Source organism: Nymphaea colorata, chromosome 13 (genome assembly GCF_008831285.2).
Source record: "Nymphaea colorata isolate Beijing-Zhang1983 chromosome 13, ASM883128v2, whole genome shotgun sequence".
NCBI classification, from domain to species: domain Eukaryota; kingdom Viridiplantae; phylum Streptophyta; class Magnoliopsida; order Nymphaeales; family Nymphaeaceae; genus Nymphaea; species Nymphaea colorata.
Genome location: NC_045150.1, coordinates 16,342,886 through 16,357,116, shown reverse-complemented (window position 1 = coordinate 16,357,116; position 14,231 = coordinate 16,342,886). Strand labels below are relative to the sequence as shown.

Here is a 14,231-nt window from a genome sequence, read left to right as displayed (position 1 = left end):
GTTGCTTGTGCTTTAGAGTATCTTCACCATGGTTACTCGGAGATGATACTTCATTGTGATCTGAAGTCATGTAATGTACTTCTAGATGAAAGCATGAATGCATACGTTGGTGATTCTGGCATTGCAAAGTTTATAGTTGGTGACAAGTCATCGACTCTTACCACCACCCTTGGAACCATGGGATACATTGCGCCAGGTACAATCTCATAATTTGTTTTCTTTTCATAAATTGTCTCTCTCGATGTGCAAGTATATTGACCATTTCTTTGAGTCAACACACCGTAACTTCCTGTTCTCATATGCGTGTGTGCACTCTCCCTCTTCAATGATGCTCTGATGGAGAGATTGAGAAAGGGAGGGGGAGTGTATGGATGGGGTCCAAGAGAGGTGAGGTGAAATAAAGAGAGATAGAGAGAGTGAGTGGTTTTGACAGTTCTAGTGGGCTGTTTTGTCTTTTTTTCTTTTCTGTCTCCCTATATATATATATATATATATATATATATATATATATATCCGTAAAAACCAGACCAACAGGTCAGGGACAAAATTCAGACCCTTTAATTATGTTATTTAAAGTGTTTTTTTTAATCTAACCTTACCAATATAATCTTAAATCGAAGAATATATTGACACAAAATATATATTAAGTTGATCATTTTTTGGGATTTAATAGTGTTTTCATAATTAGCAAAAATGATTGGCTGTCATCGCATCAACATTTTGATAATAGACAAATCTACTTTTTTCATAAAAACAACTTTTTTTATCAAAGCATGTTTTTATATCAAAATAGTTTTTATGAATATATTAGGATGTAAATATTTTCTTTAATATATTTTTAAGCAAAAAGTTAAAGTGTCTGGTTTTTACCAATTTCTCTCTGTCTCTCTCTCATAAAGCATGCAAAAGTGGTTCCTGCTCAATAAAGTAAGTCATTGATTAACTATTTTACATGGATGACCTATTTGTTGTTCATATGGGTTGTGGTGTTGCATACTAGTTTTTGCATTCTTTTGTGCTGATGTACACAAATATGTGTTGGTGACATGTTTTCAACAAACAATAGTCTTCAATTGATCCTTTACTTAACATAAATTGTAATTTTTGTTCCTTTCTTGTATTAAAAATCCCTAATCACACATACCTGTCTACCAAATGGTTTAAGTTTGGCTGACAATTGACACTATTAAATAATTCACCCCATTTATGAGAACCTGCAGATCTGTCACAGGAGAACTAAAAGCAACACCATACAATTAATGAATCTTAGCTAACCTCACAGATATATATATATATATATATATATATATATATATATATATATATATATATATATATATATATATGGATACATGTTTGATTTCTTTGAGGGAACATCATATATATTGCACTTCTGTTCTATATAATAATCTTGTATACTTTTTTAGGTGTGTATCATAATACAAAATGAGGAAGGCAGGATTGGTGGATCAATTGATCATAAGACTATTAAGGAGCAATCAATTCTATTGTGTCACCCTTTAGCATTATCCAATTATTTTGTGCTTGCTATCATGTTTAATATTGTTGAATGGTTGAATTAGAATTTGGGATGGCTGGAAAGGTGTCAACCAAAGCCGATGTCTACAGCTACGGAATTCTCCTCCTTGAGGTGTTTACAAGAAGAAAGCCTACTGATGAACAGTTTGATGGGGATTTTAGTTTGAGGCAATTGGTGGCTGAAGCATTTCGTGTTGCACTTTCAGATGTCATTGACAGCCATCTTTTGAATGAAAGTAATACTACTCCAACTCAGCTGCTATGAACGAGCAGCTGGTGATGATCTTGGAGATAGTCTTGTCATGTTCAAGTGTGTCTCCAAATGAAAGAATGGACATGAAGGAAGTGGTTGTAGGGCTGAGAAGGATACGACAGAAGACAAGGATGATAGATGGTGAATTCAAATATATCCATAGATACAAATGTAGTTTCATTGCTTTCATTGAGAGCTCCACTTGCATTTCTCAAATACAGTTGCATATAGTATTTAATAATGACATGCTTAATATGCTTGTGTGTTCCCTACCTAAGGCATTTGGGTGACTAATCTTGTAGAACAACTCACACATTTCCAGTGCAAGTTACGTGGAAGAGGCTTTGAACTTTGTCCGTTATTGCAGCTTGTGCCTTATTTTAAGTAAGGACACCTCAATAGCGGATGAACAATAAATGCTATTGTGTCCAGTGAAACCTATCAAAAAAGTGCACAACAAGAAGGATGAACAAAAATGCACAATTCCAGTAAGTTTTGGACAGAATTCAATTTCATCAAAAGAAGAGCCCTTGAATCAGGAGGATGGGAATTATATGCTGTGAGAATCATGTGTTATTGGAGCATGCTATATGTGATGGCCCTCTAACAAAGGGCCGTGTGTTATAGACTAAAAATGGTCAAAAAGATCAAAATGACGCTGTTAGTTAAATAGAACACCCTCCCCCTACAGCAAAAGTGGAATTTGGAAAATCTTCTTCTATTTCCTAGCAAGTGAATCCACCATTGTTAAAAGGATGCTTGGTTTCTCAAAAGAAAGTAATATCTTTAATCTTTTCAAGCATACAAAAATGCATGAAACCAAGCCCATGAACATGCCGATGGCCATGCTCATAAAATTATTTGCCATATGTGTCCCAAAATTATTGTGGCTTGATATTCTTTTTAAAGGAAAGTATTTCATAAACTTTTATCAAGACACTTAGAGAGAGTGAGGTAAAGATTTTTAAGAAAGAGAAAATATAGATAGAGAAAAACTAGTAAAAGAGCAAGAGATTTTAAGGAAAATTAAGAGAGAGAGAAATAAAAATTTATAAGCGAGTGGAAAGAAATGAAGCGAAAAACTGGGAGAAGAGAAAGAGATTTTAATTGAAAAACTGGATGAAGAGCAAGAGATTTTAAGAGAAAAATGTGTGTGTGAGAGAGATAGAGAGAGAGATAAATATTTTTAAGAGAACAATGTGTGCCAGAGGAGAGGGAGATAAAGATTTGAAGAGAAAGAAAATAAATAAAGAGAGAAAAACTAGTAGAATAGCAAAAGATTTTAAGAAAAAATGAGGCACCGAGAGTGAGAGATGTAAAGATTTTTAAGGGAGAGAAAGGAAAATTTGTGAAGAAAGATTTTAAGGGAATAATCAGAAAGATATAAAGATTCCAAGAGAAAAAAATGAAAAAATGAGAAAAGTGAAGAAAAAATGATTTAACAATGAGATATTTTAAGCCCTTTCTTTCTTATATAGAAATTTAAATTTATGAGATAATTTTGAAAATTTTCAACTTCAATATTTTTATGTAAGCAGGAGAGGAACTTGTGCTTCAACCCCGTTAGGATGACACTCTTTTAAAGGTGGATCACTCCTTTAAGACTACAAATAGGAATCAATAGGTATTTTCTCAAGGGAATGAGGATTTTAAGGATGTCAAAACTAATCATTGCTTCCCTGATTTGGACTATCCCCAACCTCAAAAATGAATATAAAAGAAAACAAATCCCACCACAAGCTCTCATCCTCATCATTCATCCATCTATCAATAGAAAAATCAACTGGCGATACATGCACATTATCTATGTGTAGAGACATAACAAAGGCATAAATTCAATGGAAGGTGAAATATAATTTCTTTTTTTTAAAAAAAAGCATATCATGCCTATTTGAGTTGAACAAATAAACAAGACTTGGTTCACGTTGTCATGGCTGTTAACTCTAAATAAGAAATTTCAAGAGCTCTCTTACATGGGCATGGGGAGATGATGAAGGGACGAGAAAGATAAAATGAGACTACATGCCTCGCGATGGTATGTGCTGGGGTGAAAGATTCCCCAACCCGATAAAAAAAACTTGCTGGGCTGAGCTAGGCTAGGCTAGGTTGGCCTGACTCTGAGTCGGGTATTGGAGGCCTAATTCTGTTCAATATACACATTTAAACCCCACCTCTCCACTTTGGTTTATTTTGTTCTTTCTCTCTCTCTAAAATCTTTTTCACCATAACGCCAACATTTGGCTTCCTTATTACGTTGATTCTTTTTAAAAACTCTTTGGTGCATCCCCAAACATCTCTTAAAAACTAGTGATGTGTCGCCGATGGTTTTGAAGATATTAGAAAAGGAAACTTTTTAGTTTTAAATAAAAGTTGACATCGAACTGACTACATGACGACAGAAGCAGGATGGTCTGACTCTGCCCAATAACTGATAAGAAGACCTTCATGAATGCATAGAGCCCGATTTTATTGAGCATCAGACCAATCCCACCCAACCTGATGCACAGCCCTACTGGCAGAATTAAAGGCATTGTAGTATGTGCTGGGGTAAGTGACAAGCGAGCTCTATTAGAATAGTGTTTTATAGGACAGTGGTTCCTGAGTGGGCATTGTATTTAAGTTAGGAAATTTGGTCAGGCTGAGATACCAGAGAAACTTTGACGTTCATGAAGTTGGTTAATGAACACAAGTTCATACTTGTAAGTAATAACACATTGCACCAAAATTTTGTGTCAGTATGGTTAATGAATATGTTCCTGTTTAAATAAAAAAAAGAAATTTGTTTTAGAGATAAAAAAATTTGAAAAAAGTGAAAAAGCTGAAAAAGACAGTTCTTTTTCTGTAATTTCAAAGATGCCCCTTTTTGTTTTTCTTTTGGCATATGATTGTTGCATGCACTGGCCAGCACACACAACTCGAACTCCTCTTTTGAGTCCCACCACCCCCTTCCTCCCTTTCTCTTTTACATTTTCTGTATTCCTTTATTGTTTTTGACAATTTTTGCAAAATCATTGACAATTTGTCACTTAATTATATGTTCTCTCTCTCTCTTTCTGCCTTTATCTAGATATCGTGCTTTCCATGTAACGTAAGCAAAAGAATTGGAACTGCCCAGTCATTTACTTGGTAAGATGGATAGACTTTAAATGTCATTTTCCATCTTCATCACATGTCCAATTGAACCGTTCCAAAAAAAAAAAAAACAGATATGTGAAAAAAATTAGTCTCTGACTAAGAAATGAATCGTCTTCGGACTTAAGAAATAACATTCGACAGGATTCAGATTCAGATTATGATATATATAAGTATCGGATCAGATACGGATTCAGATCAGATTTAGTTTTAAGTAATTACTCATATCCAATGCTTTTACATTTTGAAAATCTTTTAGATACAGTTCCAAATTTGGATTCGGATTGTGAAACCAGATCTTGAATTCAGATTCAGAGATGATATCTCTCCATTCTATTAAAATCTGAATTCGAATACCAGTAGGTGAATACTTAAAGAAACAGATATGGTGAAGAGTATACCCAATTTAAATCCAATCCATTAACATCCCAAGAACATTGCTTTAGACAGAAAAAGAAAGAAAGGCAGTGGGGCCGAAGCACTTCCCGTACCAATCTCAGATGTCATTGATGGCCATCTTCTCAAGGAAAGCAACCGCACTGCAACTGAAAAACTGACTGCTTGGAATGAGCTGTTGGTGATGATCATGGAGATAGTGCTGTCATGTTCATGGGAGTCATCAATTGTAAGAATGGACATGAAGGAGGTAGTCGCCAGGCTTAAAATGATACCCCTGAGCCTAACGAGCGCCATCCCCATCTCTTGGCCATGGTTTCACTATGAAGATCAAAGATGAGGGTGACAGTCGACTGTAAGTTGAATATCTCAGGTCATCCTCTCCTGCTTTTGAATCTGCTAAGAATAACTTTTATCGCAAAACCAGAAGGCCACAACCCAAATCTAACTAAGAAATGGATCATCTTCGGTTTAAGAAATAACATCCGACTGGTTTCCGATTCAGATTCTGCTATATATAAGTATCGGATCAGATACGGATTCAGATCAGATTTAGTTTTAAGTAATTAATCATATCCAAAAGGCCACCACCCAAATATGGAACCATTTCTCAATGTCCACAAGCTCCAGCATGCTGATACTCTTGGAGAAGCTGAAGTTATTCGGCAACCTTCTCATTAAGAACGTCTTGAACAGCCATCACTGACACCCTTGGAGGAGTTGGGATGACTCAAAAGAACGACTGACCATGGTTTTCTTGAAAATCGATGGACCTAAATACAAAAATAAAAATGTAAAATATTAGAATATGATTCGACTTTGGATACGAATAACCATGGATCCGATTCAAATAAAATACTTTCTTGACAGTATGGATACTTATATACTCAGATTCGAGTTTGGATACGAATTTAAAAGAAAAGTTATATCCAAATTTGAATCCCAAATCAGATTCCACATCTGAATCTGTTTTCTTTCCTCGTCCAAAACTGAATCCAAAATCAGATTTCATAATTTGAATCTGATCTAAATCCATTTTTTTCATCCTAATATGAATCTGAAATCAGATGTCACAATCAGAATCCAATCCGAATCTGATTTTTATATTCATATATGCAATTTGAATCTGAATCATATTTGAACCGAATCTGGCTGATTTACAAACTGTGGAGCATTGAATACAGAATTTTTATTTAAATCTAAGTCCCATCTGGATCTGAACTGATATTTTTGTATATTTGAATCTAAATCTGAATTCGATTGAATATTTTTATATGATTAAATCTGAATCTGTTCGGATATTTATGCATATATGAATCTAAATCTAATCGGATGTCATTTCTTAATTTGAAATCCTATCTGATTTTTTAGTTGATTAGTAAATTTCTTTTCTTCATCCAAATGTTTTTGGAGCAGTTGGCTTGGACATTCAATTCAAATCAGAGTCAACTCAACTGGACTCGAATTTGCTCTATTAAGCTCAAGCTTAACTCAAAGCTCGCGATTACAAACAAGTGAGTTTGAGTTTTATAAAATTGATTGATTGAACTTGAGTAAACCATTTATCTGGAATTCTTTTGAAAATTTTCAAACTAAAAACCAAAAAAAGAAATCAGGTCAAATGGGGAGTTGGTAGACGAGCTTAAAAGAGTCATGCTTGAGCTGTGGCTTGGTCTATCGGATGGAGTTCAAGCGGCCCTTGTATAGCTAACTCAAGCTCGAGCCAAGCTGAATGAGCTCGATTTTGACTCGGCCCTTATATAGCCCTACAAGTGATCAAGTGTGTGCTGTAGTGGTGTGAGGTGCCTGTGTATTGAGAGTGCTCACAGCATGAGCAACTGTCAATGATTCACTTCTTAGTTTTAAGTTTGACAGCACTCGTGCTGAATGTTTAAACTTTTGGGTGGCTTCTCCCCTCAAAAGGATATAATGAGATCATTCTCCTAAAAGACATTCCCTTCATCCAACTGACCTCAGAATGGATCACTTTGGCCCCTTGAAAAATATTTAAAAACATAATGGCCTCGGTGACTGCTGTTGGAGTGTTGAGTCTGATCCATACTTGATAGCCTTCCCTAATTTTGGTAAGGGTATTTATATAATTTTTTATTTGGTGGGTTTTGCTCTAATCTCATGTTTAAGAGGACGTCGTTTTAGCTCGTACTTTCTAATTTTTTTCTGATAGTGGAAACTGCTTTGTGTGGTGGCCATGGACCTAAGAAAACATTGTCTCAAAACCATGTAAAATCTTTGTGTGTTCTTTCCGTGTCCTTCTTTTCTTCTGATTCCATTTTCTTGGTGTGTTAAGAAAGTGAGAGAGAGAGAGAGAGAGAGATTTTGTTCACACTGGATGTTCTAAAAACAAAATGTAAACTTAGTCTCCTGTTTGTTTGTGGAGATGGACTTTTGGGACAACATATTGTATTCTTGGAATTCCATCCATTCCATCCATTGGTTTGGGCTTGGGTATGTATAACACCCCATCTAGGATTGGCTAATAGTACTTTAGACAGACCCACAGATACAACACCACACCATGCAGGGACTGAGGCAGGGGCGCCAGCAGGGGCCTTGGCCCCCCACCCTCAAATTTCAAAAATTAAAACATTGATATGTAAATTTCATAAATCTTAGTTTAACGTATATAAAATTTTTTATTCCAGTCTCTGTTAAAATTTGAATCTATAATTCAGTCCTTGCAACGAAAAAATTTCTGGCTCCACCTCTGACACACACATTCTAACATATACAGTGCACTGATATGTTTGTGCAAGTAATGTTGATCTTATTTTTCTTGTGAATTAAATATTTGAGTACTGGTTATGATATAAGTCGCCAAGGAAATTAATGTCAAATAATATCCTTTTTGGCTCCTTCAGTCTTACATAGAAATTATGCTCTCTTTTTGTGTAGTTTAACTGCTAACATGTATCTGTGTGTTTTGGTTTGTTTCCTTTCATGTGCTTTTGAAGGGTTGAGTCAATTCAAGGCAAACATCACTGTGAATATCAGCATTAATTTGCTAATCTTTCTCCATTGCACAGATTGATTTTGCTTAACAAACGCAGGGGACCTAATCCTCAGCAAGCTGTTCGTGCAACATAAATTCTGCTTTTGACTAACAAGGTAACACAATCAAATGACACACAGCATTTCTTTCACTTTTGTTTTGAGAAATTTGGTGTTGATTTTGCCGTTGACTGTTTAATGTTTGTTTCTTGGTCCTGATCAAGAAGAATAACCGAGAAATCATTTCTGAATGAGGTTATGCATAACCAACAACTTGTTGAATATATATATATATAAAGCAACTAGTGATAGTCCTGCCTGTCCGGTACGTGCACAAACAGGAGTTGAAGGTTTACTGCTTTGGAAAGTGTTTGCTTCACATTTCCATGTTCAGCGGCATACACTTTTTCATGGTGTAACCCGTACCTTATTTCCCTTTACCACTTTTCCACTCTATTCAACCCCAAACCAAAGTTGTCAATTGAACTTTTTTTTTTATATATCCAAAGCTAGCTTTCTACCATAATCACAATATTATTTTTGCTTTTTAAACAGCTACCTTATAATACGGTGTGCATGAAAAATAAAAAAACAAAAAATGCAAAAAAAAATAGTAACTTTCTAAAAAAATTGAAAAATATGAAAAAGGCAGGAAAACCAAGTTTTTTTTGGAGGATTCTTTTCAAAAAAGATTATCTTTTTGCCGTTTTATTCAGAGGACTTATTATTCACGTTTTATCACTGTTTTTTTTTTAAAAAAAAGATAAGTTTTTAATGTTGGTTGTCATCTCTCACAACCAACACGGGGAGCCACGTTTGCAACTACTATGTTGCTTGATTAGTGCAACATGGGGAGCCATGATAACACGAATGGCATAGTTGCTTCAAGTATTCGCTAAGTCAATTTTATCCAGTCCGCCTGTTTTTTTTTAAAAAAATTGTTTTTTAATTAGTTTTTTATACTGTTTATTTATTTTTCAAAAAGAATATAATTTTTCATATTTTATGCTGATTCACAATGTAGTCATTTAAATCACCGATCGGCCGACAACATGGAAGTTTCCACTCGTTTCAAAAGCTGTTTTTCACAACATCGCAATCTGACCAAGATGGCTAGCTGTATTGGATGCCCATTGATTCAAAATTGGATAGGAAATTAATCGTTGAAGAATGTGATCTTATATTCCCTATCCTTATTTGAATCAATGGGCGTTCAGTTTTTAAATGTTGTCGAATCAATTTTTATATTCTTCAGTTCATTTTCCGAAAGAAAATTTGAATTTTTAAATGTTGTCTTTTTGCTGATTTGCATCTAAATCATTTAGGTTGTTGGATCGGCCAGTTTACCAAACTGGCAGCATTGTCGACTCGCTTCAAAAACCGGTTTTACTAATTAAGATAGACTTGGTACTCCTTTGTTCAAAAGGTCGATGATAGTGGTCAGCCACTCTGAACTGAAGAGCAATATACAGTGGTTCCAGTAACGAAAGTGGTAAGGTTCACACCTAAGGCTTATCCGGATCCAAATGTATGATGAGGATTTTTACTTGGATTTATTTTCAGTTCTTGAATTTATTTGTATGGGGATGCAATGGCTTGGCTATTGGACCATTGGTGATGGTGTTGCCCTTTTTCACCTTTGACGCTTCAAATCCAATCAAATAAATTTCTTCTACATTTAAAGGTTTTAATTCTCCCTCTCTCTCTCTCCTCTCTCTCTCTTTCTCTCTCTCTCTCTCTCTATATATATATATACAAGTGGGACATTAGCGCAATTAACTATGACCCTGTCAGAATGCGTGGCTTTATGGAGTTAGCACTGTCAACAGGTTGGATCTGGCCCAGATCATTAAATCTGAATATTGACAAATAAAAAAAATATATAAGTTAGATTGGGTCTCGATTTGGATTAACCCAAATAAATCAGATCCAACCTGGATATAAAAAAATTTGGACTCCTTAAAAACTAAGAACTGGCCATCGTGATCCGTGATCCGTCTGATTGCGACCTTTGAAACTTCAGCTTCTAAAATGAGTGGATAAAGTTACTAAGCAACTTTCATGTGCTGGTTGATCTGGTGATTTAAATGATTTGGTTGTGAATCAGCACAAAATATGAAAATTATATTGTTTTGAAAAATAAATAAACAACCTATATAAGATAATAAAAACCAATAACTTTTTTTAAAAAACAGATGGACTACATCCAATTGATTTAGCATAAATTTGAACGAACCACCCGATTCAAGTAATTTTTTGGAAAAAAAGTGCCACACCAAAGAAACGCCCTTTTCCAGTTTTTTTTGCATTTTTTCCCTTTTTTTCATTTTAGACATTTTTCATACTTTTTTATTGCTAAACTGAGAATGCCTTTTTCCAGTTTTTTTTGCATTTTTTCCCTTTTTTTTCATTTTAGACATGTTTTCATACTTTTTTATTGCTAAACTGCTCGTTTCCAACTTCTAATTTTTTTCATCTACTTATTTTTTCAAATTGCCTACCATTCTTCTTATTTTCCCTTACTTTTAAGTTTTACTCAATTTTTTAAAACTTACCACATTTTTCCTGTTTTCTCCATGCTAACCATATTGTATGATGGAAAAACCTTGCCATTTAAAAGGCAGACAACATATCTGTGACTTTGGTTGAAACCAGTTCGGGAAATCTGGGGAAAAAAGAAGTTCAATTGAGAACTTTGATTTGGGATTCAATAGAGTTGAAAGTGGTAAAGGGAAACAAGAAAGAGTCTCATTGATGCAATCATCAGCCGTGCCCTCTATTTGGAAATATGAATCTATACATAAATTGAAGGACAAATTTTCTAGCAGAGAATCTATACATAAATTGAAGACCTTGAACTCCTGCTCATGCATGTTCTGCATAACAAAGTGGACAGCCATGGCAACTACCGGTCGATCACCTCAGCTGCTCGTCTTTGTTTTGTGTTTCTCCTTCTTCACCTTCATTGTGGTTCTCGGCCCAGGGGAGGTGCCCTCAGCCCTTGTTTCTCTGAGCAACGTGACTGATCAATTCACATTGCTGTCTTTCAAATCCCTTGTCGCTATAGACCTTTATAATGTGTTATCGAATTGGAATTCCAACATCTCGTTCTGCGACTGGAATGCAGTTTCATGCAGTCATGGTTCACAAAGGGTACTTGCTCTGAAGCTCTCCAAAAAGGCACTTGAAGGTACTCTCTCTCCATACAGCAGCAATCTATCCTTCTCACAGGTTCTTGATCTCTCAGATGACAGTTTCCATGGTCACCTTCTCATTGATTTTAGTCGTCTTCCTCTGTTAGAAAACCATTCTATAAGAAAAAACAATTTTGAAGGGTTGATCCCACAAACACAGAGCCATTGTCTAGGTCTCCAAATACTGTCAGCACAAGATAACCAATTCTACGGAAGCATTCCGGAGTTCCTAAGAAGTTTGCAGGAACTCAAGATCCTAAACCTTTATGGTAATAGGCTCAAGGGCACCATTCCAGTCAGTTTTGCCAACCTCTCAAAGCAGGAGTTCCTTAATATTGGTAAAAATCACAAGCAAGGGAACATTCCTTCTAAGTTGGGAAGCAAAACCCAGTTGACATTCTTTAGTGTGGAAATGAACAATCTCACTGGTACATTGCTTAAGAGCTTGTTTAACCTATCCGCTCTTCAGGATTTGAGTTTCGCGATCAATACACTAACAAGGCATCTCCTTAAAGATGCTGACCGCTTCCTTCCCAATCTCCAAAGACTCTATAAGGGTATAAACAATTTTGATGGCCCTCTCCCGGCTTCTCTTTCTAATGCTACACGACTTCAACGTCTTACTACAGAAAGTAATAAATTTAGTGGTCTGATACTATTAGAACTAGGTAGTCTGTCACAACTGACACACCTTTCCCTTCGGGGAAATATGTTGACCAATGTCCCTGGCAACCATGGGCCCTCCATTCTCACATCGTTCACCAACTATCGACTACTAGAGAAAGTTTTTCTGTCATAAAACCATCTGAATGGCATTCTTCCGGCCTCTGTTGGAAACCTGACAACCACCTTGTTGGAACTTGACCTTTCCTCTAATCAGATTGAAGGTACTATCCCATTAGCCCTAGCCAACTTGACCAAGTTAATTGCCTTAGGTTTGAATTCCAACAAAATAAAAGGGCTCATTCCACCAAACATAGGACATATGCACAGCTTACATATGCTTTCTCTTGATAACAATGCTTTAAAAGGCCCAATCCCACTATCAATCTACCTTTTCGTCCACATGTTTATTTTTTATATTGAACACAACATGCTAATTGGGTCGATTTCAATCTTTATAAACAACTTCACTAGTTTGCAAGTGCTGGATCTAAGCTCCAACAATTTATCATCAGCACTACCGCCTAGTCTTTGTGAGTTGAAGGGCTTGTTGGAGCTATACTTGCAGGAGAACTCCTTCGCTGGTCACCTGCCTTTAGGTCTCAAGAATTTTACCATGATGATCGACATGGATATCTCTGCAAATAAGCTGAGTGGAGAGTTGCCTGCATCATTATCAAAGCTCCCAATGTTAGAGTGTTTAAATCTCTCTCATAACACATTTGTTGGACACATTCCTGAACAACTTGATCACATGCTAAACCTTGACACTATTGACCTTTCCCATAACAATCTTTCCAGTGAGATATGAAAATCATTGGAGAAACTTCAACACATCCAGGTCTTGGACTTGTCCTTCAATCTATTGCAAGGAGAGATTCCAAGTGGTGAAAAGTTGCAAACCTTTCTGCCGAGTTGTTCCTAGGGAACTATGCACTATGTGGAGCTCTCAAATTCCATGCCCATTGTGCTTAGACAAAACAGCGAGGCAAAGTAAGAAAAACATGTCTAGAGTCATTGCTGCTTTCTCAAGTGGAGGCTCAGCACTTTTGGTCATTGTTTGCACTCATTGGTATCTCATGCTATAGAAAGAGGGGTTGTCGAAGCGTCCTGACGACATTGAAAGATTACGAGGAATTACACTCCCAATGATTTCCTACAGAGAGCTATTGCATGCAACGAGCAATTTCAGTGATGCTAACTTTCTTGGAAGTGGAAGCTTTGGCACAGTGTACAAAGGAATTCTAGCAGATGGAATAACAGCTGCTGTTAAGGTCCTTAATTTGTTATTTGAAGGAGCATCTAAAAGTTTTGATATCGAGTGCACTGTCATGTGCCAAATAAGGCACTGAAACCTCGTTAAAGTCATTACGTCTTGCTCTAGTAGAGATTTCAAGGCTTTAGTTCTCCAATACATGCCTCTTGAGCGCCTAGAAGTCTGTCTACATTCGGGTGGCCATCACTTGAATCTCTTTCAGAGATTGGATATTATGATTGATGTGGATTGTGCTCTAGAATATCTTCACCATGGTTACTCGGAGGCTATAGTTCATTGTTATCTGAAGCCATGTAATGTGCTTCTAGATGGGAGCATGACAGCATACGTTAGCGTTTTGGCATTGCAAAGATTCCAGTTGGTCTGAAGTCTTCTACTCTTACAGCGACTATCAGAATCACCGGATACATTGCAACAGTTATGTACTATCTCTTATTTTTTGGTCTTTTTATTAATTTTGTCTCTCGAAGTGAGTATAATTGCATGTACCATTTCTTAGTCAACCTGTCCTGGCTTTGAGTTCTTAAGTTGTGTGTGCATGTGTGAACACACTCTCTTTCTCTTTAATAATGCTCTCACAAAGAAAGTGAAAGAGAAGTGGATCGCATGGGAGGGGCTGGAGAGGTGATGAGGTGAGATAAAGAGAGACGAAGAGAAAGTGGGTGGGTTTGCCAGTCCTAGTGGACTCTCTTTTTCTCTCTCTCCTCTCTCTTTATATATATATTCAGTCATTACTTATTTATATTGAAATCAGCTGACTAAGCATTTT

General features: G+C 36.1%; 1 protein-coding gene across 1 annotated transcript; it reads left to right on the top strand.

The window, feature by feature from the left end:
- The first annotated feature begins 42 nt into the window (after positions 1 to 42).
- Positions 43 to 13,829, top strand: LOC116266721 (somatic embryogenesis receptor kinase 4-like). Its single transcript, XM_031648030.1, has 5 exons — positions 43 to 196; positions 11,457 to 11,951; positions 11,993 to 12,024; positions 13,275 to 13,460; positions 13,665 to 13,829. Exons 1-5 carry the CDS (start codon positions 43 to 45, stop codon positions 13,827 to 13,829), a joined length of 1,032 nt encoding a protein of 343 aa, XP_031503890.1.
- The last annotated feature ends 402 nt before the right edge of the window (positions 13,830 to 14,231 follow it).